Source organism: Nicotiana attenuata, unplaced genomic scaffold (assembly GCF_001879085.1).
Source record: "Nicotiana attenuata strain UT unplaced genomic scaffold, NIATTr2, whole genome shotgun sequence".
In the NCBI taxonomy this organism is placed as follows: domain Eukaryota; kingdom Viridiplantae; phylum Streptophyta; class Magnoliopsida; order Solanales; family Solanaceae; genus Nicotiana; species Nicotiana attenuata.
In genome coordinates this window covers 294,105-320,943 of record NW_017670471.1, presented here as the reverse complement: position 1 = coordinate 320,943, position 26,839 = coordinate 294,105, and the positions used below count along the sequence as shown (strand labels likewise).

The window sequence follows — 26,839 nt, the reverse complement described above, 5'->3', positions numbered from 1 at the left end:
AAAGTGTTGCGAAACAAATAAGCGCACTCTTTCCGAACGAGGCATGATTTAACTTGAAATTTCAGATTGAGACTTGAAGCCTTGAAAATTGGAGATTGAGAGATTGAGAGAAATTTAGATTGAGAAATGAGTATTGAGTATTGAAATGAAGAAGAGGGAGGGGGGTATTTATAGTTGTTAGAGAAGGTTAGTTTTGTAAATTGAAAAAGAAAAAAAGGCTATTTGTGCAATATGACCGTTGGCAATGGTCATTGGGGGTGGGGCCCTCCTTTTGAAAAATCTTGTAATGTTTTGTAGTATATATAATATGTTAGTATATATATATATATATATATATATATATAATATATATATATATATATTATATAGTATGTTATGTATATATATTTTCATATGCAACTACTAAACTTTCGTACATATAATTCCATCTAGTTGGACAAGGTTTAGGAACCTTTCTTTCTCTAAGGCCAAATTCATCACATTTTTAAAATACTCTCTAAGTCTAGTTCTACGGTTTGAATAAAAAAGCCAATTAAGAGCCATTCTAACCTTTTCAAATTTCTAAATTTAAAATTCTCATACCATCACGACGATTAAATGGTAAATATGACAAATACTATCTTCCATGGAAACAATTACTAAATGCAGGATTTAGTGTTGTTGTAAGTATGCCTATAGCACTAGTGTTACTAGAAGCATTATCCTAGAAATTGCCATTATTTTATCTCTAATGCAAAAATATCTACAAATATCTGCAACGGTGTTACGCAACTTAAACTTACTTGTGTGACGTGAATTAATTATTACTATACGCAATAATGCGTTTTTGCATTATCCACTCCTCGTCTATCCAATGACTTGTAACAGTTAGATAATCACAGTCATTATTACTTCTACCAATATCAGTAGTAATAGAAATCCGATTAGTTATATGAGTAAATAAATACCGCAAATATTGTTCATATTCATGTTTATATTTATAAATATCGCTCTTAACTGTTGCGCGAGGCCAACCTTTATAAGTAGGATTAAAAAACTTTTCTAATATAATGCACAAAATTAGGGTTAGAAGGAAAAGTATAGGGTAAGCACATAACGGTGACCATCTTTGCTAATTCTTCACGATCTTTATTAGGATCGTAATATAAAATACCACCGGTCACAGTGTTAATTCCTGGTTGAACTAGATTTGAACCTGTACTAGGGTTAGCCGCAGTATCTACACTTGTCCCCTCTTGTTGCGCTTTCATTTGTAAATATTTAACTTTATCTCTAGGGTATGTTTGTATGTGCCTAGCCAAACTACCCGTACCGCTACGGTCTCCAGTATATTTATGCGCCAGCAATTTCCCACAAGTTTTACACTTAGCCTTATTTTGTTCTCTTACTTGAGTAAAAAAATTCTAAACTATTGATGTTTCTAGGCGTTTAGAAGGTTGTCTATTAAAAGTAGGGGTTTCTACAGGTGGTCGGGCGGGGCATCAGTTGGGTTATTAACAGGACTAGTAGGTGTATCATCTAAATTCGGTTGGGTTTCATCTACATCCTCATTTTTCTCATTATTTTCTAAGATAGTTTGATTAGGATAAAGAGCATTCATAACTTCTTCATTTAATTGTTCACCTGGTGCAACATTATGGCAAAATTCACTATCGGAAAATTAAAAACAAGGGTTATCACTATCAAGAATAATAGGAGCAGCAGGACGAGTAACAGGTCTGGGTCGGAGAGCCGGGGGAAGGGTAGTAGGTTGGCGACTACTTTCACCAATTTTAGCTTTTCCCTTACCACCAAATATTTTTTTCAAAGAAAATGCCATATTAATTACAATTATGCAAACTAAAACACACAAAAATATATTCTTAAAACTTAAGAGTTGGAACGAGTTTACCGAATTGCCGAACAACTTCTTGAAAATTGAAAATCGTTGAAGACACTTCAATTAAACAACTTCACAATTTTTCACGAAATTGCAATAATAAAATAAGCAATTATAGAAGAGAAATTAGATATAGATTGAGAGAGATTGAGAGAGATTGATGAATTGGTGAGTAAAAATAAAAGAATGAGAGGGTATTTATAGTTGAGAATTAGAAAAAAGTGTAATTATATAAAGTTTGGGGTTAAAATAAAGTTTGGAGGCCAAATGGCTATTTTTTAAAGTGGCCAACGGATAAATTTTGAAGGCCAACGGCTAGATTTTAAAAATCTGACCTTTGGTCTTTTTTTAAAAAAAAAAAAATTTTTTTTAAAAATACCTGTTGGAGCCCGTTAGGCCTGTTAGGCCCGGTTGAACCGGCCCAGGCCCGCCTGCCGGTCCCGGGCTTAGCGGTCCCGGGCTCGTGGGCTTATAGAAGTGAACCGGCGCGCCACGAGCCTCCTGCACCATTGGGGACCGGCCCACCAGGACCGGCCCGCCAGGACCGTTTAGCCCGTTAAGACTGCGGGTCCGGTCCTGGTCCCAGCCCAGCCCACCATATAGCATTATATAACGCTAATATTTATATTTTATTATTGTGGAATAACTAACTTATATATTTTTATGATGATTAACTGGTCAATTGATGTTATTATTTTTATGGAATTATGATCAAATTGACTATATTTGAAAATATCTTCGTTTATTTCTTTTTACTATTTCTAATTCATTTATTTCTTTGATAGTTTTTACTATGTCGAATTTGTCAAAGTTTGAGTTTGTGGCACTTGACATTTCTGGAAAGAATTACGTATCATAGGTTCTCGATGCTGAGATTCACTTAGCCGCTAAAGGTCTTGGTGACACCATTACTTAGGGTAATGAGGCATCAAGCCAGGACAAAGCGAACGCTATGATTTTCCTTCGTCATCATTTGGATGAAGGCTTGAAGGTTGAATATTTTATAGTGAAAGATCCACTTGAATTGTGGATTGGCCTGAAGGAAAGGTATGATCACATTAAGACCACGATATTGCCAAGGGCTCAATATGAGTGGATGCACTTACGGTTACAAGATTTTAAGACCGTAAGTGAGCATAATTCTGCTGTATTTCGAATAACTTCCCAATTAAAATTATGTGGTAATATTATCAATGATAAGGATTTGTTAGAAAAGACTCTTACGACTTTTCATGCCTCAAATATGGTGTTATAGCAGCAATACCGTAAAAGGGTTTTAAAAGTATTCTAAATTGATCTCATACCTTCTGGTGGCTGAGCAACATAATACCTTTTTGATGCAAAATCATGAAGCCTGTCCCACAGGGTCAGCTCCGATTCCTAAAGCGAACATGGTAGTGAGACGTGATAAGTCTGGGAAAAGACAGAATAATTATCATGGCCATATGAATATACGTGGGAATGGCAATGGCAAAAGACGATATAATAATTGTCATCGTGATGGTCGTGGCAAACGAGAAAATAATATGGGTTCTCAAAACGATCCTTCAAGAGGCAAAAGTGGTAATTGTCACCGCTATGGCATGAAAGGTCTCTGAAAAATTGAATGTCGTGAGCCTGAGCATTTTGTCAGGCTTTGTCAAAACTCTATCAAAAGAAAGGTAAATAATGTTGGAGCATCTTCTGCTAATGCCCCAATGGAGTCTCACTTGACATTTAAAATTGATTTTGAGGCAGGGCCTTCAAACAAAAATGATGATAATGTCGAGGCAAATCTTGCTTTGAATGATGATGATTTTGAAGGCCTAGATGATCTTACTCATCTGAAAGTTGAAGACTTCTTTGAGTATCAAAACTTAAGTTTGATCATTTTATTGGGGAATGCAATTATGTTGTCATTTTTATTTTTAGCGGTTTTTTGTCTCGTTTAGTTCTTTTTATTTTCAAGTAGTATTTAAGTTGTCTTATGTTGTTGTTGTTGTTATTTTCCGTATTTCTCATGGTGTACTTTTATTTTTTATGAAGAAAATAAAAAATTTCAGTATTCAATTGAATCCAAGATGATTAATGAAGCTTTATGCCTTTTGGATAGTGCTACAACTCACACAATATTAAGAGAAAAGAAACTTTTCTCTTATTTGGTAATGAAAAAGGCCTATGTTAATACAATATCTGGTAATACATAATTAATTGAGGGCTCTGGAAGAGCAGCCTTATTATTACATGGAGGATTGATATTGACTATTTATAATGCATTGTATTATAGTAAGTCTCAAAGAAACTTATTGAATTCCAAAGCTATTCCCATAAATGGCTACCATGTTGAGACTTCTAACGAAGGAAAGGTTGAATACCTTTATATTACTACAATAAAAGCGGGGGAGGAGGGGGGGGGGGGGAGGGAATGTGTGCATGAAAAATTACCCCTATTTTTCTTCTGGGTTGTACCATACTAACATTAGTGTGGTTGAATCACATGTCATAGTAAACAAAAGGTTTACTACTTCTAATAATTTTATCATTTGGCATGACCGATTGGGCCATCCCGGTTCTAACATGATGTGCAGAATAATAGATAATTCAAATGAGCACACATTGAGAACAGAAGATTCTTCAATTTAAGGAATTCTCTTGTGCTGCTTGTTCTTAAGGAAAATTGGTTATTAAACCATCAGCAACTAAAGTTGGGATTGAATCCCCTGCATTTCTGGAACGTATACATGGTGATATATGTGGGGCTATACACCCTCCATGTGGATCATTCAAGTATTTTATGGTCTTGATAGACACATCTACAAGATAGTCACATGTGTGCTTATTGTCAACTCGCAATATCGCATTTATGAGATTGTTGGACCAAATAATAAGGTTAAGATCATAATTTTCAGATTATGCAATTGAGATAATTCGTTTTGATAATGCTGGTGAATTTACATCTCAGGTCTTTACTGATTATTATATGGCCACTAGAATAAAATTTGAGCATCCGGTTGCTCATGTTCATACTCAAAATGGTCTAGCAGAATCGTTGATTAAACACTTCCAATTAATAGCTAGACCATTGCTAATAAGGACAAAACTTTCTCTTTCAGTGTGGGGACATGGTATTTTGCATGCAGCAGTACTTGTGCGCATAAGGCCAACCAATTATCATGAAGTCTCCCCATTACAGTTGGCTTTTGGTCAGAAGCCAAACATTTTCCATCTAAGAATTTTTGGGTGTGCGGTATATGTTCCAATTGCTCCAGCACAACACACAAAGATGGGTCCCAAAGAAGGTTGGGAGTATCTGTTGGTTATGAATCTCCTTCTATTATTAAATATCTGGAGCCCATGACAGGAGATTTGTTTACAATCATATTTGCTGATCGTTTTGATGAATGAGTTTTCCCAACATTAGGGAGAGAAAACAAATAGTTGGTAAAAGAGATATATTAGAATTTATTATCTCTATCTCATTTGGATTCTCGTACAAATCAATGTGACCAAGAAGTTCAAAAGAACATATATATGCAAAATGTTGCAAATCAATTGCCAAATGCATTTACTAACCTTCTAGGGGTTACTAAATTGCATATTCCGGATGTAAATGCTACAATTCGAGTTGATGTCCCAGTTGGACAGTATGATAATGCAAATGAGTCTAGGACACACCTTAAACGTGGTAGACCAATCAGTTCCAATGATAAGAATCCCCAAAAAAAGAAAATGAGCAAATGATCAAGTTGATCATAACATGGAGGCAATTGCTCAAGAGGAGCAGAAAGACGTAACAATTGATAAAACCTCACAGGAGGTTCTAGTACCTGGAAATGATGAAAATGAAGAGATCCCAATAAGTTATGTCTCTACGGGAAAAAGTGAAACCAAAATCATGTTGTTGTTAACAACACATTTGCAATGTTGCAGTTGAAGTAATGCAACAATATGTGGATCTTAAGCCAATGAAGTAATGCAGGATAAGAATCCCTAAAAAAAAGGAGCAAATGATCAAGTTGATCATAACGTGAAGGCAATTTCTCAAGAGGAGCATATGAAGTAATGTTGCAGTTGAACCAATGCAGGATAAGAATACCCAAAAAAGAAAAGGAGTAAATGATCAAGTTGATCATAACGTGGAGGCAATTGCTCAAGAGGAGCATAAAGACATAATAATTGATAAGACCTCACAGGAGGTTTCTAGTACCTGGAAATGATGAAAATGAAGAGATCTCAATAAGTTATGTCTGTCACGCCTCCTTTTTTACCACCCGAGAGGGGGATATAAGGGAGTTTTTCCAACTGAAGTGACATAAATCGAAATGGAATTATTTTATTTAATTTATCAGAGTCGCCACTTGGAATAGTTTATTATGGTGTCCCAAGTCACCGGTTTATTTTAAATCCCAAATCGAGGAAATTACGACTTTATTTAAAAGTCTGCAAATCAGAAATTCTAGATAAGGAATTCTGTTAACCCGGGAGAAGGTGTTAGGCATTCTCTGGTTCCGTGATTCTAGCACGGTCGCTTAAACTATTAAAATTGGCCTATTATCTGATTTACTACATGTTTTAACTTATTGTGCATTTTAGATTCTATAACCGCTTTTAATTATTTTAGGAAGATTCAGTGCTATTTAAAACGCGTCATAAATCACGATACATGAAATGCACCAACACGCTTTATTTAATATTGTTGAAGATTGAAATTGGGTCACATAAAATGTACACTTGGATTTTAATAATTAAAAATCACAACTACGTCACGGGAACCGTACCCGTAGCTATGATGAATTATTTAAAGAACGCGCCTAAAGCTACTACGAAGGTTCAATTTTAATAGCAACATTTATGAGGGCCATGGATGATTTAATTGATGGCACGCCTCAAACCTTTTCTATAAGTATTATCTCTTGGTCTAATTTTTTGAGGGCCATGAATTATAGGTTGGTTTGGCATGGCATGCCCCAATTTATTTTAACTAAGGGAGTTTATTTAAATAAGTCTAAGGATCCTAATTGAAGTTCAAATTAAAATTTTCTTAACTTAAGGCTAAGCTCTCCAATTATTCTTGAACAATTATTTTGGGCCAACGATGGCTCACTACTTAAACAATTCAGCTTTGAAAGCTGTAATTGGGCTCATGATTTTGGCCCAGAAGTCAAAAGGCTTCAAGATATCGTACTGAATCTGAATAAAGCTGCCCACATTGGGCTTAAGTTTAGGCGGGCCCAGTTGCTATGTGTTTTCTAGCTGGGCCTATCTACCTTTGCATTTCTTAGCCATAGTATATGCTTAAATCAAAAGCTGTAAGTGAAATTCGCTTTTACATATAAAAATCAGAATAAAAAACACAACTCAAGTTTGAAAATTAATTAAACTACACATGATTTGCAAGACATAAGACATGTATTTATCCCATTACTCACAAAAGAAGCATCTACGACTGGGCCAAGCTATTGGGTTCAATGCCCAGGCCCAATGGCCTAGGCCCAGACTTGTCACAATTAGTTTTTCTCCATCTGGGCTAATATGAAAGTCTGGCCCATCTTTGAACCAACAGAAACGGGCCTTGAAAATCTCGCCCATGGCCTTGGCCATTGCATTACTATGCTTGCAAATATTCAATAACAACGTAATTACACATCTAGCAGCAGTTGTTTTAAATCATGGAATCAGAAATTAACTTATTACAGTACTCCAAATGAAAGGAAAATTTCCTGAATTAGAACATTACTTTATAACCTATTAATACATGAAATAACTACATAAAAGAAACTAATATATTACAAATTTCTGTATAATTAACAACCTAAAGAATCCCCTGCCTCTTTTGGACATGACTTGTCCTTCAAAAGCTTGGTCTCTTCTTGTGTTTAGAACAGCAGGATTCAACTTTTAGCTTTTGAGCATGCTGATTCGGTCAACTAGTGACCAAATTTGCAAGTACTAGCCCAAGGTTAGCTAACAGCTTTGTGGCCATTCTCATGCCAAAAACAACAAAAAATATCATACAAATTTCAGTACATTATCAACTATCGTATCTAATTCTGGGCTTTAACACATGTTGATTTGGCCAATCAGTGGTCAAATCCACAAGTTATAGCCTACTTGATTTCAAACAAGGCAAACATTACAATAAGGTCGTTTATAAGCAAGAAAGGCATGAATAATAGCTTTAATAGCTAAAATCAAAGAAAATCAGCATAGAGTTCCATCTTAGCAAGTCCAGGTTTTGACATTTTTAAGAAGACTACATGTATCAAACTTACACAAGTGTTCATATCAGTATATTTTCATTTCTTGCAATCATTTCAGCTAAATTCAAAATATGTTAATCACACATACACAAAGGCACTTATTAAAGATGGCTTTTATCAAAGAAACCTCAACTAAAGATCAAACACACAGGGAAGATGAGACTAACTGCTCTCCTTAAGAAAGAGCACAGGCAAGTATATGCAGCAAAGAAACACAAGAAATTCAAACATAGGCATAGTCAGTGAATCAGTAAGCTGAATAGCTTCATTTTTGTAAATTCTAAAAGAGCTACAAATGTGTTTTGGGCGTATCTAACAGCAGCAGTAGCGACAAAAAGACAGAAGAATAGATTCTGAAACTTGAAAGGAATAAAGAATAGCAACTGGACAGAACAACAGCAACCAAAATCCCAGAATTTTAGACCCAAAACCAACAACTTGAAACCAGAAATACCCAGCTAAATAACCCAAGAAAACTTTCTATTTCAAACCATTTCTAACTTGTAAACAAGAAGGAGAACTATTGGAAATTTTTCTAAGGTTTTCTGAAATCTGAAATTTTCAGAGAAAAGAGGAATTTTATGCAGAGAATAATACTAATGATTGCTAATGATCGTGTATGATTGTATATGTGTGAGTGAGGGAATGTTTCCCTTTTATAGAGTGCATAGAAAGCATCCAAAGAAAGGAGTATTCTGACCTAATTCCTTATACTGCAGAATAGTACAACATTTCTATACAGTTGTCCGTCCTTTTTCTTATCCAATTCCAGCATTTTGTGCTAAGGATAGGGACAGCTGTGATATTCTTAGAACATTCTGATATTCCCTCAAGGTAAAACCCCAATTTGCCCTTCTAAATTCTGCTTATTTCATCTTTACCTAGACTCTTTTGGTTCAATTAAGTCCCTAAGGTTCCTATTTGTTGGCAAATCAGAACCAACACCACAAGACAAAGTTAACACGAAAGAAAAGATCAAAGGAATAAATTATTGAGCAACTAACCCTTTAAATTACCTAAATTCATTTGACATGAACAGAATCAGAAATGAAACAAACACTGAAGAAAATTTAAACCTAATATTAGCACGAGTTTCAGAGGAAAATTATTAAAACCTAATTAAAAACTTAAACCTACGTACAAGTAATGAAACTAGCAATTGAAGAAAGAAAAGGAGAACCTAAACCATGTGGCTAAATCAGACATAGAACCAATTGAAAAGAAACAAACCCTTAATTACTCTACCATATTGAACTAACCTGACTTAATTAACCTAAATGCATCGAACTATATTTAATTAAAACGATTAACTAAGTAAACTTATTTTACTCAAATTTAAACAAACCAGCAATCAAAACAAACAAGATTGACACATAACTAAAAGAAAAGAAAGAAGAAACAGAGACAAACTGATTTTGGCCATGAATGTGATGACGAACGAAGCAAGCCAACGAATCGACGAAGCTGACAAGGTTTGGCCGGCCAGTGGGTACTTGGTCGGAATCCGGTAGGTCATGAAATCAGCCAAAACTAATGATAATCGATTGTTCTTGTGAAGAACAATCGATTAGCATAAACTTTGGCTCAAATCGATCCTTCGAGACTGTTGAAACCAGAATAGGAGCGGGTTTGGGTTTTTCAGTTTTCCTTTGGGATCTCAGATTTGAACATTGACAGTGTTAAGGGTGATTTGAGGAAAACTGGTAGTGGATTTGGGAAGAAGGGGAGGTGAGGAGTATATGGTATGAATTTGGTGGTGTTTGGAGCACTTAGGTTTTTCGGGGCGGGGGGTATTCGGACACTTTTATACAAAAGACTCGCCCAGTTCCGAGCCGTTGGATCACAAGGATCCAACGGTTATGATTGATGGGCGATGAAACGGGGTCGTTTGGTTAAGTGGGGGAACTGGACCGGGCATGTGAGATTGGGCTTAGGTGATTTGGGGCGAATTTGGGTAGTTTTTTGGGCTAGTTTTGGTATAGCTGGCCCAATTCCGAGATTAAAAACTCCTCTTTTGCTTATTTCCTTTTCTTTTTCTTTTTATTTTCTTTAATTAAAAATCCTAAAATTAAAATCCTAAATTACCTAAATTGTAAAATTAAACCAATTACCTAATTACAATAATTATAAAAGTTACTTAATTCTAAATTAAAGGAAAAAAATCAATAACCTAAAAATTAAAAGGTAAAAAATGTAAAATGAGCTATTTTGTGATTTTCAATTTTTATAAATCAAATAATTACTGATTAATCCTAAAAATGTAAAAACAAAGCCTAAATGCAATGCATGGTATTTTTGATATTTTTTTATGATTTAAATAAAAATTAAACATGCAAAAATGCAAACAATTAATAAAATTATACAAAAACTCCTAAAAATGACAAATAATTAAGAAAAAAAAATCTATTTTCTTGGAAATTTATAGGAGTATTTCATATAGGTCAAAAATCACATGCTCACAATGTCTCTACGAAAAAAGTGAAACCGAAATAACGCGTTGAAGTAATGCAACAAGATGATATTGAACCAAAATCTGTCAATGAATGCAGATAGAGAAATGACTGGCCAAAATGGAAAAATGCAATTCAAGCGGAATTGGCCGCACTCGAAAAATGTAAAGTTTTCGGACCAATAGTTCGAACGCCTAAAGATGTCAAGTTAGTGGGGGTACAAATGAGTTTTTGTGCGAAAACGAAATGAGAAAGGTAAAGTTGTAAGACATAAAGCACGACTGATGGCATAAGGGTTTCCGCAAAGGCCTGTCATTGATTATACAGAGACATATTCTCATGTGGTAGATGCAATTACCTTCAGGTATCTAATAAATCTGGCATTCCATGAAAAGCTTGATATGCTGTTGATGGATGTTGTCACAACCTATTATATGGCTCATTGGACAGTAAATTTTTTATAAAAATCCCTGAAGGATTTAAATTCCTAAAGCACATAAAAGTTCAAGGGAAACTTATTCAATAAAGCTTTCAGAAATCCTTATACAGATTGAAGCAATCAGGGAGGATGTGGTACAATCGCCTTAGCGAGTATTTGCTAAAGGAAGGGTACAAATATGACCCTATTTGCCCTTGTATCTTTATTAAGAGGTCTGGATCTAAATTTGTCATTGTAGCTGTGTATTTTGAGGACTTGATTATCATTGACACTTCAAAAGAGCTTCCGAAGGCCGTAGAGTGTTTGAAGAAAAAATTTGAAATGAAAGATCTTGGAAGATAAAATTTTATCTTGGCCTACAAATTGAGCACGTGACAAATGGAATATTTGGCCATCAATCAACATATACTGAAAAGGTTTTAAAGCGATTTTACATAGATAATGCACATCCATTGAGTACCCCAATGGTTATGAGATCGCTTAACATAAATAAAGATCCATTTAGGCCTCAAGAAAATGATGAAGAGCTTGTTGGTGATGAAACTCCATATCTTAGTGCAATTGGGGCACTGATATATCTTGCCAAAAATACCCGAACAGATATTGCTTTTGTAGTAAGCTTGTTAGCAAGATTCAGCTCCTCCCCAGCAATAAGACATTGGAATAGTGTTAAGCATATATTTAGATATCTTCGGGGAACTATAGATATAAGATTCCTTTATTCTAATAAATTCAAGTCAGAAATGATTGGCTATGCCGATGCAGGTTATTTGTCTGATCCATATAAAGCACGATCTCAAATGGGCTATTTGTTTACATATGGAGGTACAACTATATCACGGCGTTCAATGAAACAAACAATCATTGCCACATCTTCAAATCATGCTGAAATAATAGACATTCATGAAGCTAGTCGGGATGTGTTTGGTTGAGATCAATGACTATTCAGGACATGTGTGATTTACTTATGAAAAAAGATAATCCAACTACACTATATGAAGACAATGCTGCTTGCATTGTTCAACTGAAAAGAGGATACATCAAATGAGACAAAACAAAGTACATTTCACCGAAGTTCTTTTTCACGCATGCTCTTCAACAAAATGGTGAAATTAATGTTCAACAGATTCGTTCATGTGAAAATTTGGCTGATCTGTTCACTAGGGAGTTACCAACTTCAATATTTGAGAAGTTGAGTCAGAAGATTGGAATACACCGTTTTCGAGAAAAAAAGTGATGTTTTCATGAGGGGAGTAAGATATGCAATGTACTCTTATTCCCTTAGCCTAGGCTTTATCCCACTGAATTTTCCTGGTAAGGTTTTTAACGAGGCAACAAATAAAGCGTATTACAGATATGTGTACTATTTTTCCTTCACTAAGATTTTTTTCCACAAGAATTTTTCTTAGTAAGGTTTTAACGAGGCATATTATCTATTTTTGGACATCCAAGGGGAAGTGTTGTAAAACTATTAGTAAATGTGGATGTTCACTACTCCCACTACTTTCACCCATGATATAAATAACCTCCTACTACTCATCAATATTATGATTGTCAGGGGCGGATCCAACCCTTTGGTACCGGATTCAACTGAACCATGCGCGACCCGACGAATTTTGTGGCCTAAAGCCATATTTTACGAGGGGCCTCAATTTTTTTGTTAATTTTTTTTTTAAATTTAAAGTCCATTTTCCTAGTTCTTTTAGATACAAAGTTATTAATAATTTTTTTATAATCAATTTTTTTCTAATAATTCCTTCTCAAGTGACAATATAGTTAATCTATTTAACCTCTCTTCAGACATTATTGAGCTTAGTTAGGATTTTATTAATTTTAATTTTGAAAAACTTCGTTTTACTGAATTAGCGGTAATAGGAGTTATTAACATTATTCTATAAGCAATATAGACATTTGAAAAAGAATCAAATCTTTTTATTTGGTTGAATATATCAATTAAACAATTATCTTCTAACTATACTATTTTTCTAACACTTTTAATTTAGAAAATAAATCTAAATTATCAATATCAATTGATTATTATGCTTGAAGGAACACTCAAGATTAAGGCAGTAACAACATCAACAACAACAACAACAACTACCCAATAAAATCCCACCAGTATTTTTCTAAATTTTCATCATCTGATGATCTCAGTTTTTTACGCTAAATAGAAAACAAAACATATTTTCATATGCTTCAAATTGTTCAAATCTATTTTGAATTGAAAAACTAGTCTTGTCTACTATGTATAAAAAGTAATTAACTCTAAAGGACTCTTCGAGAGATTTTGAGATTTCAATATCAATATTCTCGTCAAATTATTTTTTTTCTATATATCACACGTTTCTTCCGAAGTTCGGATTTGATTTTCATTTCAAATGCAATTTCCTTGGCAGAAATCATACTAGTTGCAAATCCTTTACCCCTTAAGCTTTCAAGACTATAAGTTTTAAGTCTTTTTTCTTTTTCTTAAACTCCGTGGCGAGTCAAACAACCTCATCTAAATTAAAACATATGGAGTTATATAATGTATTAGGTGTAACAAAAAATGGGCCCCCCACAAATGTGGGGCCTAAATCCTGCTTTAGGGTAAGGCCGCCCCTGAATTGAACCTAATGCTTTTTGTGCGGAGTATAAATTTATATGTAAAAAATTACTAAAATTACAACATATAGTAAGTATGAACCGATACTTTTAAAAATAAAATTGGTTTGAACCCATAGAATTTAAATTCTGTATCGGCTTCTAAAGTTGTAACTCCTGCACCTCCGTAACCCATCCCTTGATCTTCGCCCATGATCTCAATTGTTATTGTCATATTTAAGACAATCATCTTGTAACCTTCTATATAACAATATAAATAAAGGCATAAAATGTGATATGGGACACACTTCAACACTTGATGAAATAAAAAAGTTACTTCATATTCTATTACTTTATCTTCTTTATTTTATATTGTTACTTTGAGCTACATTTCTTAATACCACTTTTTTTTTTAACCTCCTCTTATTTTTGCGCCCTATTACTTTTTCCTTTATCTTTTTAAGTGTGTAAAAAAGGGAGAATAATTGGTTTTATAATAAAATCAGAAATTCCATTTCTTCACCAGCTCTAACTGACAGAATCTTGCCAAAATTCAACGCCCCTCACTCCCTGCAAATCCATCTCACTGCAAACTCCACATCCAATTTGGAGCTATTATACTCTGTTACTATTAATCTGAAGAAATTGCAAAAAAAAAAAAAATATGGGATCAGTGTTTGATGAAAAAGATTTCTTGGCATGCTGTGGGAGCACTAAATTCGGAAAGGAGATGGTAGCAGCTGCCCCCTTTTCCACTCTCCAAGATTCCATTCGTGCTGCCAGACATATCTGGTTCAACAAGGTTTTGTACATATACCCATTTCATCTCTGCCCATTATTTTTTTCTTTCTATTTTATCTTATATATACAGCTGTTAATTGATTGGTAACTTGGTCAGGTTGATGTAAATGGATGGCTTGAAGCTTTTGCTGCTCATCCACAAATTGGTCAAAGCCCTTCCAAGAATCACCAAAGCCCTACTTTTGCCCAGTACAGTCCTCTGTTTCCCTAAAAGTTTGCCTTTTTTGTTTCTTTATTTGAAGATTGTGTGGAAGTTCAATGTTATGCTAAGTTGATTTTGGGAAATGAATTTCTTACGCCCACAATCTTTTATTTTTAATTTTGGCTTTTAACAGTTGATAAGATCTTGATGCTTAATCGGCTAGAAAGTAAATCGCGATCATGATCCCTGCTAAAGTGGTCATGCTGCATTTAAAAAGTTTTATTTATTTATTTATTTTATTTTATTCAAATGTAGGCTCCTTGATGTTAGGTATTTGAAAGAGAAATATCAAATTTGTTAATACATAACATTCTACAGCCGTGTAGTATCTAAGATATTAGTTAAGAAATTCTAGAATTATCTAAATTCTGAAAATTGACTTTAGCATTTTTACATTTGCATTTGAAGCTATGTATAACTAGAACGTAACTTCTAGAAATTAAATGGTATTGCATCGATTGTCGTAACAAACTTGAATAAATAATGCTAATCGCTTGCTTCTTTTGGGAACATCTTTTATATGTGTATCTATTGTCAGATATGATCGTTTTTTATCTTATCTAATTTTGTATGACCGTTCATCCATTTTAATGTTTGTATTTATGGGACACTGAGCTATATGTTGGCCTTAGAGGCCTAACATTCAAACCAGCAAAATTGCTACGATGGATGTGCTTTGAGAGAACTGCTTTACCGCTGTTGTTCTGTCCTGTGGCTTCCCCATCCCCACCCTCCCGTCCGTAGACCTACAATTTTTACGATTTCATCTTCTCAAGCTATATGCTAATACCTTGTCAGACTGGAAGGTAAAGTTCAGTGTCTCCTTTTACAGGTGGAGTAAGGGAGAGCAGTCAACAGCTCTGGCCACTGCTACTGATTCTACATTACAGGTGTTTTGATCTAAAGTTATATGCCTATAGAAATCTATGAATCAAATGCAAAATAGTGTGGTTACCCTTTTCTATTGTTGATTGGGCCAAGTAGGTTAACTTTTTATTTTGTGCAAAAAAAGTTGAGAGTTTGCTTCATAATTGATATTGCAGGAACTGTTTGAGTGGAATGCTCGCTATAGGGAGAAGTTTGGATTTGTCTTCTTGATATGTGCTTCAGGGAGAAGTACCCCTGAGATACTTGCAGAGTTGAAGGTAAAGTCTCTCAATTTGAAGATAGAAAGATTGCATATATTTTATAGTAACCTCAATTATAATCAGGCATGTTATAATCGTATAGTTTTTAGAGCAAAGCTTTTAACTTTAGAACATGAATCATTTGAGTTAAAAAAATTCCATCTAATATTTAAAGCAATTCTTCAGTGATGAAGGCGTAGCAATTCTGTTTCACTCCCCCTGATGTCAAGACAGACTTTCATCCTGAATTCTATCTTGTGCCAAAGTTTGATATCCTTACAACATTATAAGGAAATCACCAGAGTTTGATCCCTTTGTTGGCTCACAGTGCATTGAGATACATAAAATAACTATGATTGATGTGAGAATGCCGAGTCTGACCTCCATCCTCTTGCATCATAAAAGGGGTGATCTTTTGAGGTCAGTCATGAGCTGTGGGAGAAGATAGTAGCGGACCAGAACAAATTCCCATTATCTAATTCTGATAGAACTTATAAAGGTTATGCGTGTGAATGTGATACATCACAAATACTTTAGCATTTCTTCATACTCCTTTCTGCAGCTCTCTTGGCACGTGATAACTTTTACCATGTGCTAAACCTGTCTTGCGTAAAGCTCCACCTAGCCATCCATAGTGAAATGGAAATTGCTCCTTATCATATCTCTGTTCATTAGGATACTCTCACTGGAATATTATGACAGTTCAGCTTTTGAGCAGTCTATGGGTCCATTCAACAATCTTTTTGAGAATATACGTGAACAAATAAGTATAGTCCAACCATTTCCTTAATTTCATTGGAGGGATTTGTATTCATTGGACGAAGCTATTACATTGTCCATTTTTCTGCCAATGGAGAATGTTATTTTTCCACAAGGGTGTCTTTTGTCCCTCGCTTTTTCTAACTGCATAAGAGCCATATTCTCTGATGGCCTTCAATCAAGGTCCTTGAGATTTTTAAATATCAGGAAGTAGACTATGTAGGCCGTTTTTCTGAACAACAGACTATTTGGGTTACTTTATCTACTGAGGGCAATGGTGAAATAAACTTGTTATCTATTTTGTCATTTAAATACTGATCCATATTCCATTTCAACTTTACCTCTTGTAGATACGGTACCAGAACAGACCAATAATTGAGTTTGAGATTGCAGCCCAGGAGCAAATGAAAATAACTGAATTACGCCTTGCCAAACTCTTCACAGAGAAAGCAGATACTGCACCAACAATTAAACCGTTGGCTACAACTAATATTGCGAGAAAAGCAGAAGGTGATTTCATCTTTTTATTTCTGTTAATCATTTATTTTAATTGTTTTTGTGTGATTCGTTATCTTAATCTCAAATTTTTCGAAGTTGCTCCTTATTCTCCCACTATGAGGATTTTTGCTTCACCTTTGCATAAAAGTCTTTTCAACAGTTCTCTAAATGATGTGAGCACAATATATTTCAGATCTTCTCTTCCTAAACTTTACTGTTGAAGGACTTCAAATCTACTCTATGGTCTGACTTATGAATCTTGAGTCATCGGAGATGTTAGCAATTGGTTATCCCCTTGTTTCCTGCAGTTTGGAAACATGCCATCTGCAAAATACCTTCGCCTGATCTTCTCAATTACTCAATTTTCTGATGCATCTTCTTGAGAAACTCTATTTCAAGTATGCAGTGATGATAACTATTATAAAGTTCGGAAAGTATTTATAATATCCCGAAAATAGCATTTCCATATGTTACATTTTCCATTACATTTTTCATTGAACCTTAAATTGTAGAAGATCGTGTGAACATTATTGGAGCACATTTGACTGCTGCAACTGGAGATGCTGGAGCAAAACCAGCTCATATTCCAAATAGAACTCGCCCGCCCATCACAACCCATGTTCTTGATACTAGTCGTGGATGTCCAGCGAGTGGCATTGAAGTGCAACTAGAGATGTGGAAAGACAACCAAACAAGACCACAATTTGGCAAAGCAAATATTGGTGGGTGGAAAGTACTAGGGTCTTCAGCTACGGACAAAGATGGTCGAAGTGGTCAGTTGATGAATATGGTTGAAGCTTTGGCTCCAGGAATATACCGGATAAGTTTCAACACAGGTGAGTATAATCCTGATGGATTCTTTCCCTATGTCTCTATTGTCTTTGAGATCAGAGAGTCCCAGAAATGGGATCATTTTCATGTTCCTCTTCTGCTCTCTCCATTCTCATTCTCCACATATCGTGGTAGCTAGTTTAATAAGGTGGTTGGTAAGTGTTGAAAATTTTCACGAGAATAATACTGTATTTTATTTGGATGAATGAATCACTTACCCTTATGCTTTGCCTGGAAATTGTATTTCTTCTATCAGTTTGTGTTTCCAGATTAAGCTACAAATTGACATAGTGGTTGTAAATATAAGTGTTTCTTTTTCCAGATTAGCTAGACAATAGTTATTGTAGATACTATAATTTCAAATCTTCTTTAAAAACCTATAGAAAAACATTATGAGGTCAACTTTAAGATACTTTTAAAAGAAGGGGGTAAATTATTCTTTTTCCTAAGGTATTTTAACAAGTGGAATTCATTGTGTCAAATTTTTTATCAATTTAAGTACGCGCTGGAGCTCCATTGGTGTCAAGACAAATATGAGATGATTTGCTAATAACAATAGCATTGACATCTACAAACATTAACATCATAAAATACATCACAATCAGCAGAACTAAAATTTCTTTTCCACTTTATGTATATTTCCTTCCTTTTCCCCCCTCTCTTTTCCTAGCTAGTAAGTACTAGTTCGGGATTGTTTCTTGATTAAAGTCTCTTTGCACTAATTTTCCATAAATCAAAATGCAAATGAATAAGGAAAGTTACTCTTTCTCTTTCTCTGTCTTTTTATATTTTTTACGAACCATAAAGAGGTGGAAGTTTTTTTATTAATAAGGAAAATTACTTCATTTTCCTGCTTCGTCTTTTTTCCTCTTTTGTTTCTTTCCAAGAATATATTTATAATAATACATAATACGTACCTGTAAAATTATAAATAGGGGTCGCTCGGATCCTCTTCTATGTACAATTATAAATTTTCCCTTCTTACATTCTTCTCTTTAGCTTCGAATCCAAAATGTCTTCTCAAACAACTAGTTTGAATAATATTCCTGGAAATAATATTAGTTACGACGATGGCGGAAATATATTGGATAATCATGGTTGGCATGCCCCAAATAAAGCCGTTTGGGGTGTTATAGCCCTCGTTTTTCTGCTTTTGCTCTTGGGGATCATCTACATAGTTAGAACCAAAAAATCCTCCAAAAATACTGAGCCAAACGATAGTAATGATGCTAACGTCTAAGGTGTAGAGGGGAAGAAATTAGAGAAGCTATATACTTCGACAGTCTTTTAGTTTTTCATATTATGTCAACTTTATTTTTAATTTGTTTCTTTTATTACATTGTTTATGGAAGAGTGAGAGAAATTGTTCTGTGTGTTTTCTTTCCTTCAAATTAAGTTTTTGCGTTTAATGAAGTTATGATTTTTACTATTGTGTATTATAATATGCGAGTCTGCTTTTTTTTTCTTCTTCATAATATATATGTTGGAACAAGGTTGGAGAGTACTCCTTATGCTTTTGGCCTCCTATCAAACTACTAGCTTAGATATTTAGAAGATTAGTACATGCAATTTTATAGAAGAGATGTTAAGCTATAAAAAAAAGGATTTGGTTGAACCCCTAAAACTAGACATAACATAATTTGAAGAGAAATAATAAACCCGAAAAACTCTTCTCTTGTCTTTGTTTCTTAGTGTGTTATTTAATTCTTTTTAGTTTTCTTGAACTTTAATATATTTTTTATATTTTTTGTGTTATAATACTATATTATTAATTTACAAATTAAAAAATTTAAACATTTGTGGGGCTTATTCCCATGTCTCGAAGCTTACGCCTCGCCTCGTATTATGTGAAACGGCTCGCCTTCCCGCCCTCGGCTTTCAAAACACTGCGTGGGTACATATAATTCATGATTTCGGGACATTTAGATTTTGATGCATGACATGGGTAATGAGAATTTTTATTATGGTCAATTATTATTGGATGAATTTACGTTGGGGAGTATGTTTTCTCTTATACGTTGGAAGAGCAATCAAAAATTGAACCGAAGAATCGGGTATATATTCTCACTCGATTGGTCTTGCGCATTCGAGTGAGTGATTACTTAAATCCTAGAGTAACTGTTTTTAACATGAAATCACATGGACTAAAAGATATTTTTCGATGCATAAATTTGATTTGATAAGAGATATGATCAGACCCTAATGAATATGTTGAAAAGTTGCATTACTGGGACAAGTAAAGACAGCCTTATGCATAAAGCATCACACGTTAACGCAAGGTTCGAATAAAAGCTATAAAAAGTGTGATATAGACATCATATTCTAACGCAAGCATTAATAATTGCTTCTACGATAATGAAATTATTTGGGGAAAGAAGTACAGACACTTACGAGTTATGCTAATCTGTTAGATGTAGTGTTTATATTTTTGTGTTACATGGAGAGGAGTTGGATCAACCTAAACTGGTTTACAAGTGGTAATTGAAACACAATCACAGTTTCAAAAGTAATCGAAATTTAGTCACTTTTCATGTAAAAGATAAATCTGAATAAAAACATTGTTCAAAATCCGGAAAATATTCCAACATAATATGCTGGAGTTCGAATTTTTACATGTGAACTTCCAGCACGTTAATTTCACAATGTGCTGGAGTTCCAACTTAACATGCTGGAAGTCAATAAATAGGTGCTCCAATCTCCAATATATTATGCTGGAATTTTTCGTGTGCTGGAGTTCCAACATAATATGCTAAAAGTTCATACACAGGTGTTCCAATCTCTAGTATATTATGCTAGAACTTTCTGTGTGCTGGAGTTCCCTACATAATATGCTAGAAATTCATACACAGGTGCTCCAACTTTCTGTTTTGCAGCAAAATATGACTATTTTTCAATAACTTTACAAATCCTGGCTTTTTTTTAGTTACCAGTCCGAAAATTGATTAACCTGTACTATTTTGAGCTAAGCTCTCAGTACTCAAATTGACACATATATATAGGTTCTGAAAATTAGATATATAAAGTCGCAGAATTCTTTTTAGGAAACTAGACTTATAAATTAGTAAGACCTTGAAAAATGTTACATAGAGAATAGAGTGACAAGTCAATGTATCCCAGAGGTACTATATTCGATTTTCATCGTACCTGTCATTTTTCATTTTCTCTATCCGAGTCTGCCACAGCAAAAGGAAAAAGAAAAAGGATTATTGCATCGTATAGCCTGTTTTGAGGCTATTTTTTTAATTCTTTCTTTTGTTAGCGTTCTGGACTAAATTTGCTTTAAAAATTAATTGAGTAAATTATTACTTTTTGCGACAAATTTAATTCGCTGAACTAATGGGAGGAGCACTTATAGAATGATCTCAAAAAGGTCATCCTAATATTGACCAGCTTCCATAAAATTAACATTTGTAAATTATTACTTTTTCTTTCTTACTTTATGTATGGTTAATTCACTTTATTGATTTGAAGTCTCTTTGCCCTATTTCCATAAATCTTCAAGGCAAGTATATGAATAAGGAAAGTTGACTGTTTCGCTCTCTATATTTTTTTTCACGAACCACAAAGAGGTGGATTTCTTATATTAATAAGGAAAATTAATTAGTTTTTCCTACTTCCTCTTTCCTCTTTTGTTTCTTTCCAAGAATTATTCTTATGAAACTATATATAGGGGTCTCTTCCACCCTCCTAGCTCTATGTACTACTATATAAATTTTCTCTGTAGGTAGTTGAATTCAAAATGTCTTTTCAAACAACTGGTTTGGAGAATATTATTCCTGCAAATAATAGTGTTTATGGAGGTGGAAATCAGGGAAAAATGAATTCTGATGGTAAGCATGTCCCAAATAAAGCCCTTTGGGGTGTTTTAGCCTTCGTTGTCTTAGGCCTGCTCTTGTGTATAATGGACATGATCAAAAGTAAAAAATCCTCCAAAAATACTCACCCAAAGGATAGTGAACAAACAAAGGAAAGTGATGATGCTACGTCTAAAGTGTAGAGGGGAAGAAAACAAAAATTTATATATATATACTTCGACAATCTTTTAGTTTTTGATTTTATTATGTCAAAAATTTGATTCTTTTATTACAAAGTTTGGGAGAGTAAGAGCAATTGTTCATCATATTTTTCTTTCCTTTCAAGATTTTTTTTGGGGGGGGAGGGGTTTAACGATGTTATGGTTTTTAACGTTGCATGTGTAGTATAATTTATACGATTCTTCTTCTGTTTTTTCCCCTTAATATGTTGGAACAAGGTTGACAGAGTGCCAATTATGTTATTTCCTCCTATTGAACAGCTAACTCAATCACATATCAAGAAGATTAGTTCAATTTATACAATGAGATGTGAAGCTATTAAAACAGGGTTTGGTTTAACGTCCAAAAACAGACATAAAATAAATTTGAAGAGAAAAAAATAAATCTGAAGAACTCTTCTCTTCAGTTTTGTGTTTTAACGTGTACTCTATTAGTTCTAGTAACACCAAAAGCAGAAAAACGTGGAAAAGTTCAACTTTTTTGTTAATTTCTTTTATTACATTTTTTGGAAAGAGCTAGTGACATATATTATTGTTAGTGTCCTCCCCTACCCCCTCAAAATTTATTTTTTTGAATTTAACGATTTTATGATTTTTACCCTTGTGTAGTGTATATATATATATATATATATATATACACTCTTCTTTCTGTTTTCCCATAATATGTTGGAACAAAAGGAGAGTGTCGTCCTTTCTTTTTATGCTTTTTCCTCCTATCAAACTACTATAAACTAGAAATAAAGAAGATTAGTGCAATTTTTACAAAGAGATGTTAAGCTTCAAATAAGGATGTGCTTGAACTTCAATATATATGTTTACCTCGAAAAATGTGAGTAACAATTAATTAAATATGATTTGTGGTTTTAAAGATATGTGATTTATTCCAATACTAGTGAAGGTACAAATAATATTAAGTTTAAGTAAGAAGAATTGATGAACCAAACCAATGTTGTTAGAGCAATAAGGACCTCGGGCTCGATTATCTCTGGGGCCTCGAGGTGCGCTAAGAGCAATAAAGTATGAACAATAAAGTAAAGACAGTAAAGCTGAAGAACAATTGTTGAGCACGGGAAACAAGAAAAGCAGAGTAGAATGTTCTATAGCAATGAATGAGATAATGCTTACAAATGATTGGGGTCCCCTTTATATAGGAGGGGAAAATCCTAATATGGTACATTTCCAACTATGGTAAAGAATTCTATTGGTACATCTGTATAACAACCTAGTACGGACTTGTACTATTTCGTACAAATCTTATCCTACTCCCTCGGTTTCAATTTATGTGAACCTATTTCCTTTTAAGTCCATGCCAAAAAGAATGACCTCTTTCCCTATTTGGAAACAATTTACCTTTATGCAATGATTTATAGCCACACAAAATATATGTGTTTCATTTTACACCACAAGTTCAAAAGTCTTCTTTGTTTTCTTAAACTCCGTGCCCAGTCAAATGGGTTGACATAAATTGAAACGGGGGGAGTATAATTTATGCCCTGACCCACGTGTCCTTGAGAAATTCCCGCTCTTTCTTGAGTGTCCTCGAAATTGTACTGCCCTCGAGGCAGATCATGACAGGTCCCCTATTTGCTTCTCGAGGTGCGCTCATCTGGGCCTGGCTTGATTCTTACTTCGAGCTTCCAGAACTCGGACTCGGAGTGTAATCCAATCTTAGAAATCAAGCTCTCCGATTTCTACCGTATACAGATAGTCACCGCGTTTCTTAGAATAAGATGATAAGAAACGATTTGAACCTCAATTTTTCCAAACCACTCGTGATGGCATCATGCCCGTGACGTAAGCGCTTGAAGTGATCGGAAATGTCATGTCAGTGTGCTTCCCCAAAACGTCAAATACGTTTCAGCCTTTCTCGGCCACTTGCGCCGCCGGTCCCTATCGTCGACTTTCTATAAATAAGAGGTTACTTGGCTGAACAAAAACTACACTTATTCCTTCCTCATCTACTTTTAGTCCTTTCCCTTCTCTACCTCTTCCTCTAATCACCTATTTCCTTGGTTCAAATATGTGGCCACAAGGTCACATGGTAGCGACTTTACTAGTTATGCCAAGGCTTCCTTTTTCAAAGTTTCGGCTCGAGACAACGAGAGAAAGGCACCGAATCCCTCCCGTATCAGAAGATATGCGAACTTTACACTGCTGCTCATCTCTCTTAACTTCAACCTGGTGTGGCGCTTCATTCCTTTTGCTTTCCATGGAATGAGGTGGCACTATTATCTACTAACTTTTGCATACCACACCGGAACAGAGTTCCGAGGATGAACACTCTTGGATTGTTGCTCGTGCATCTTGCAACCCCTTTTGGTTTTTTCCTTTTGCTTATTTTTTCTTAATGTATAGTGGCCCAAAACTTCAATGAAATGCTCAATCTTGGATGCCGGAGATATAATTACATCTATCGAGGGCCTTCTGCCCGATATAAACATTTCCAAAGATCTGAAATGGTGCCCCCAAGAAGAGGATTTCCGAAGACGATGCTCTTGAGGACGTGGTCTTAGAAGTGGATTAGGTTCTTTGGCTTTATTTTTTTGCTTCTTTGTTCCTGTGTAAGTATCCTTCGCGGGTGCCGTAGCTATACTTTGTAAACATTTCTTGGAAGTATAAAAGGATCTTTGTATAACTTTCGGTCCATGCTGAATTTTATTCTACCTTTATTCGTAAAAGACTGGATTATATGGTTTCAATGGCTAGCCCAAATATCGAGCTCAGGACATAATAAGCCCTTAGGTTTTTAATTGATCAATATAATATCCCTCGAGAGTCTCGTTAATCCTCGAGTTGAGCTTAAATGTGAACTCGGAACATTGTGAATCCCGAGCCCGAGTTAGGTGAGAGCGAGATCTTGAAATGAAGTTAATCCTTAGATCTTTTTGTAGTCCCTGAGTGAGAAATCTCTCCAACTCAGGTAGCCCTTGGGCTTTGCAGTCGAGCGAGCATTTGCTCGAACTTGTAATAAGGATAGCCCTTAGGCCTTTTCATAGTTCTCGAGCGAGAAACTCCTCAAAGTCGGATAGCCCTTGGGCTTAGTAATCGAATGGATACTCTGCTCGAACTCTACTTATAGGCTGCCCTTTAAGATTTTTGACGAATTGATCCTTGATGCCTTTGTCTTGATGCCAATATCGTGACATCAGCGGTTGAAGCGACTGAAAAGTTACTTTTCGTGCGATTCCTAAAATCATTAATTGGAGGCGGCTGACGGTCGGCCTTTTGGCTTCCCCAGCACGCTTAAATGACCTCTATAAATGGACAAATTTCACAACCTTAAAAACTTTATTCTCATATTGTTCTCAAAGTCTCATTAGCCATTTTCAACTTTCTTAAACTCTCCCTTCTCTTCACTATCAACACTCTTCATTTTCTTGGATCCTCCGTATTGCGATGGCTAAAACCTCTAAACCGGTTTCCCAAAAAGAAAAAGCTTCTTCATCTTCTCGATCGACCAAGAGTAAACCGGTAGTGCCCCATCGAATTGAGGAGTGTATCCCCCTGTTGTGTGAAATAACATCCGATTTCAAAATCGAGAAACCTGCATCGACACCAGGCCGATGCGAGCCCATGTCTCAATATGCTTGTTTGGTGACCAAGGCGAGCTCGGGCAAGTAAAGGAGGAGTGCAAGTGGGATAATAAAAAAATAGTGATTCCGTCATCCGAGGAGGACATCACTACATAAAAAGTGGGGTACTTGAGCATATATACCTACCTATTTACGTTAGATCCTGCAATTTCGGTTCAAGGTCCCATAGATACAGTTATTCTTGACTTTTGCCAACGATACCAAGTGACGCTTGGCCAGATCTAATGTGGAGGCAATTATGTCTTCGTACTGAGCCGATGCTGAAGCGGCTAATGCTTGGGCCAAGGAGATCTCTTCTGCTGCAGAGGTTAAGTTATCGAATGCACTTGATCATGCTAGGCGTCAATCTCGGAGGCTACCCTCAAGGAGGTGCATGTTCGTGGCTTCGATCTCTCAGCCGATATTGAAAGGGCGAAGATTTTGGAAGAAGAGGCTGCCGCTCTGCTTTCCGACGAGGATGATTCAGCCAGTGGCTCCGAGAGTGGGGGAGACGAAGGTGGAGTCTCCGAGGATGAGGATTTCGAAGAAACGGCTCCCGAGGATGCAGCTGCCGAAGATGTGACTCCGAAGTAGTTCTAGGTTTCCTTGTTTTGTTTTTGTGTAGGTATCCCTTGTGAAAACATCCCCTGTAATCATCTTTTGGAAATATAATAGGAACTCTTCATCTCATTTCTGACTTGTACTGGATTTCATACTTTTTTGATTTATGGAATGCCTCTTTTGCATAACTTGGACGATTGGCCCTGAAATGGGCTTGGGCTCGGGATATAGTAAACCCTTAGATCCTTGTTGATAGAAATAGTAATCACTGACTAAGTTTAAATCGATCCGACTAAAGCTCGGGATACCGTGACACCGTGACTCTTGAGTCCGGGTTGAGTGAGAACGAATTCTCGTATAATACGTTTTTGGCCCTTAAGCCTTTCAAAGTTGGCCCTTAGGCTCTTATATATCGACCCTTAGGCTCTTTAAGTTGGGCCGATTCGGTCTCTTAGAATGGCTATATAATTTTTCCCTCATTTCGGCTTAAAAGACTTAGTGAAAATTTAATTATGCCTTAGCATGTGTTTTTTGCACCCATAGGTTTTTCGAAGGTTCGACTTATCAGAACCTTATTAGTAATTTGTTTGTGTAAACATAATCGAATACCTCTTGAGGTATTTCCGAAGGCCGATGTTATCAAAGCCCTTGGATTTTTCGAGGGCTAAATTTATTGAAGCCCTTTATATTTTGCTTTTGCCGAGGGTAGCCTGATTTAACCAGTTTTTACAAAGTGTTTGAAGGCCTTTAATTTATAGCGAGAGTCGGACGTCTCCCAACGCATTATTTGCCTGTAGCCTTTATATGACCGTAGTCTTTAGTATGGCCGTAGCCTTTATATGACCGTAGCCTTTAGTATGGCCTT

At 35.3% G+C, this 26,839-nt stretch overlaps 1 protein-coding gene across 2 annotated transcripts; it reads left to right on the top strand.

The window, feature by feature from the left end:
- Positions 1-14,080: 14,080 nt before the first annotated feature.
- Positions 14,081-18,131, top strand: LOC109239898 (uric acid degradation bifunctional protein TTL). Of its 2 annotated transcripts, none has more exons than XM_019406491.1 (6): positions 14,081-14,392; positions 14,489-14,580; positions 15,426-15,483; positions 15,637-15,738; positions 16,830-16,989; positions 17,493-18,131. In XM_019406491.1, exons 1-6 carry the CDS (start codon positions 14,255-14,257, stop codon positions 17,945-17,947), a joined length of 1,005 nt encoding a protein of 334 aa, XP_019262036.1. In that variant the 5' UTR covers positions 14,081-14,254; the 3' UTR covers positions 17,948-18,131. The 2 variants fall into 2 exon arrangements, with proteins under 2 accessions (XP_019262036.1, XP_019262035.1); XM_019406490.1 differs by having other exon boundaries at positions 17,490-18,131.
- Positions 18,132-26,839: the final 8,708 nt, after the last annotated feature.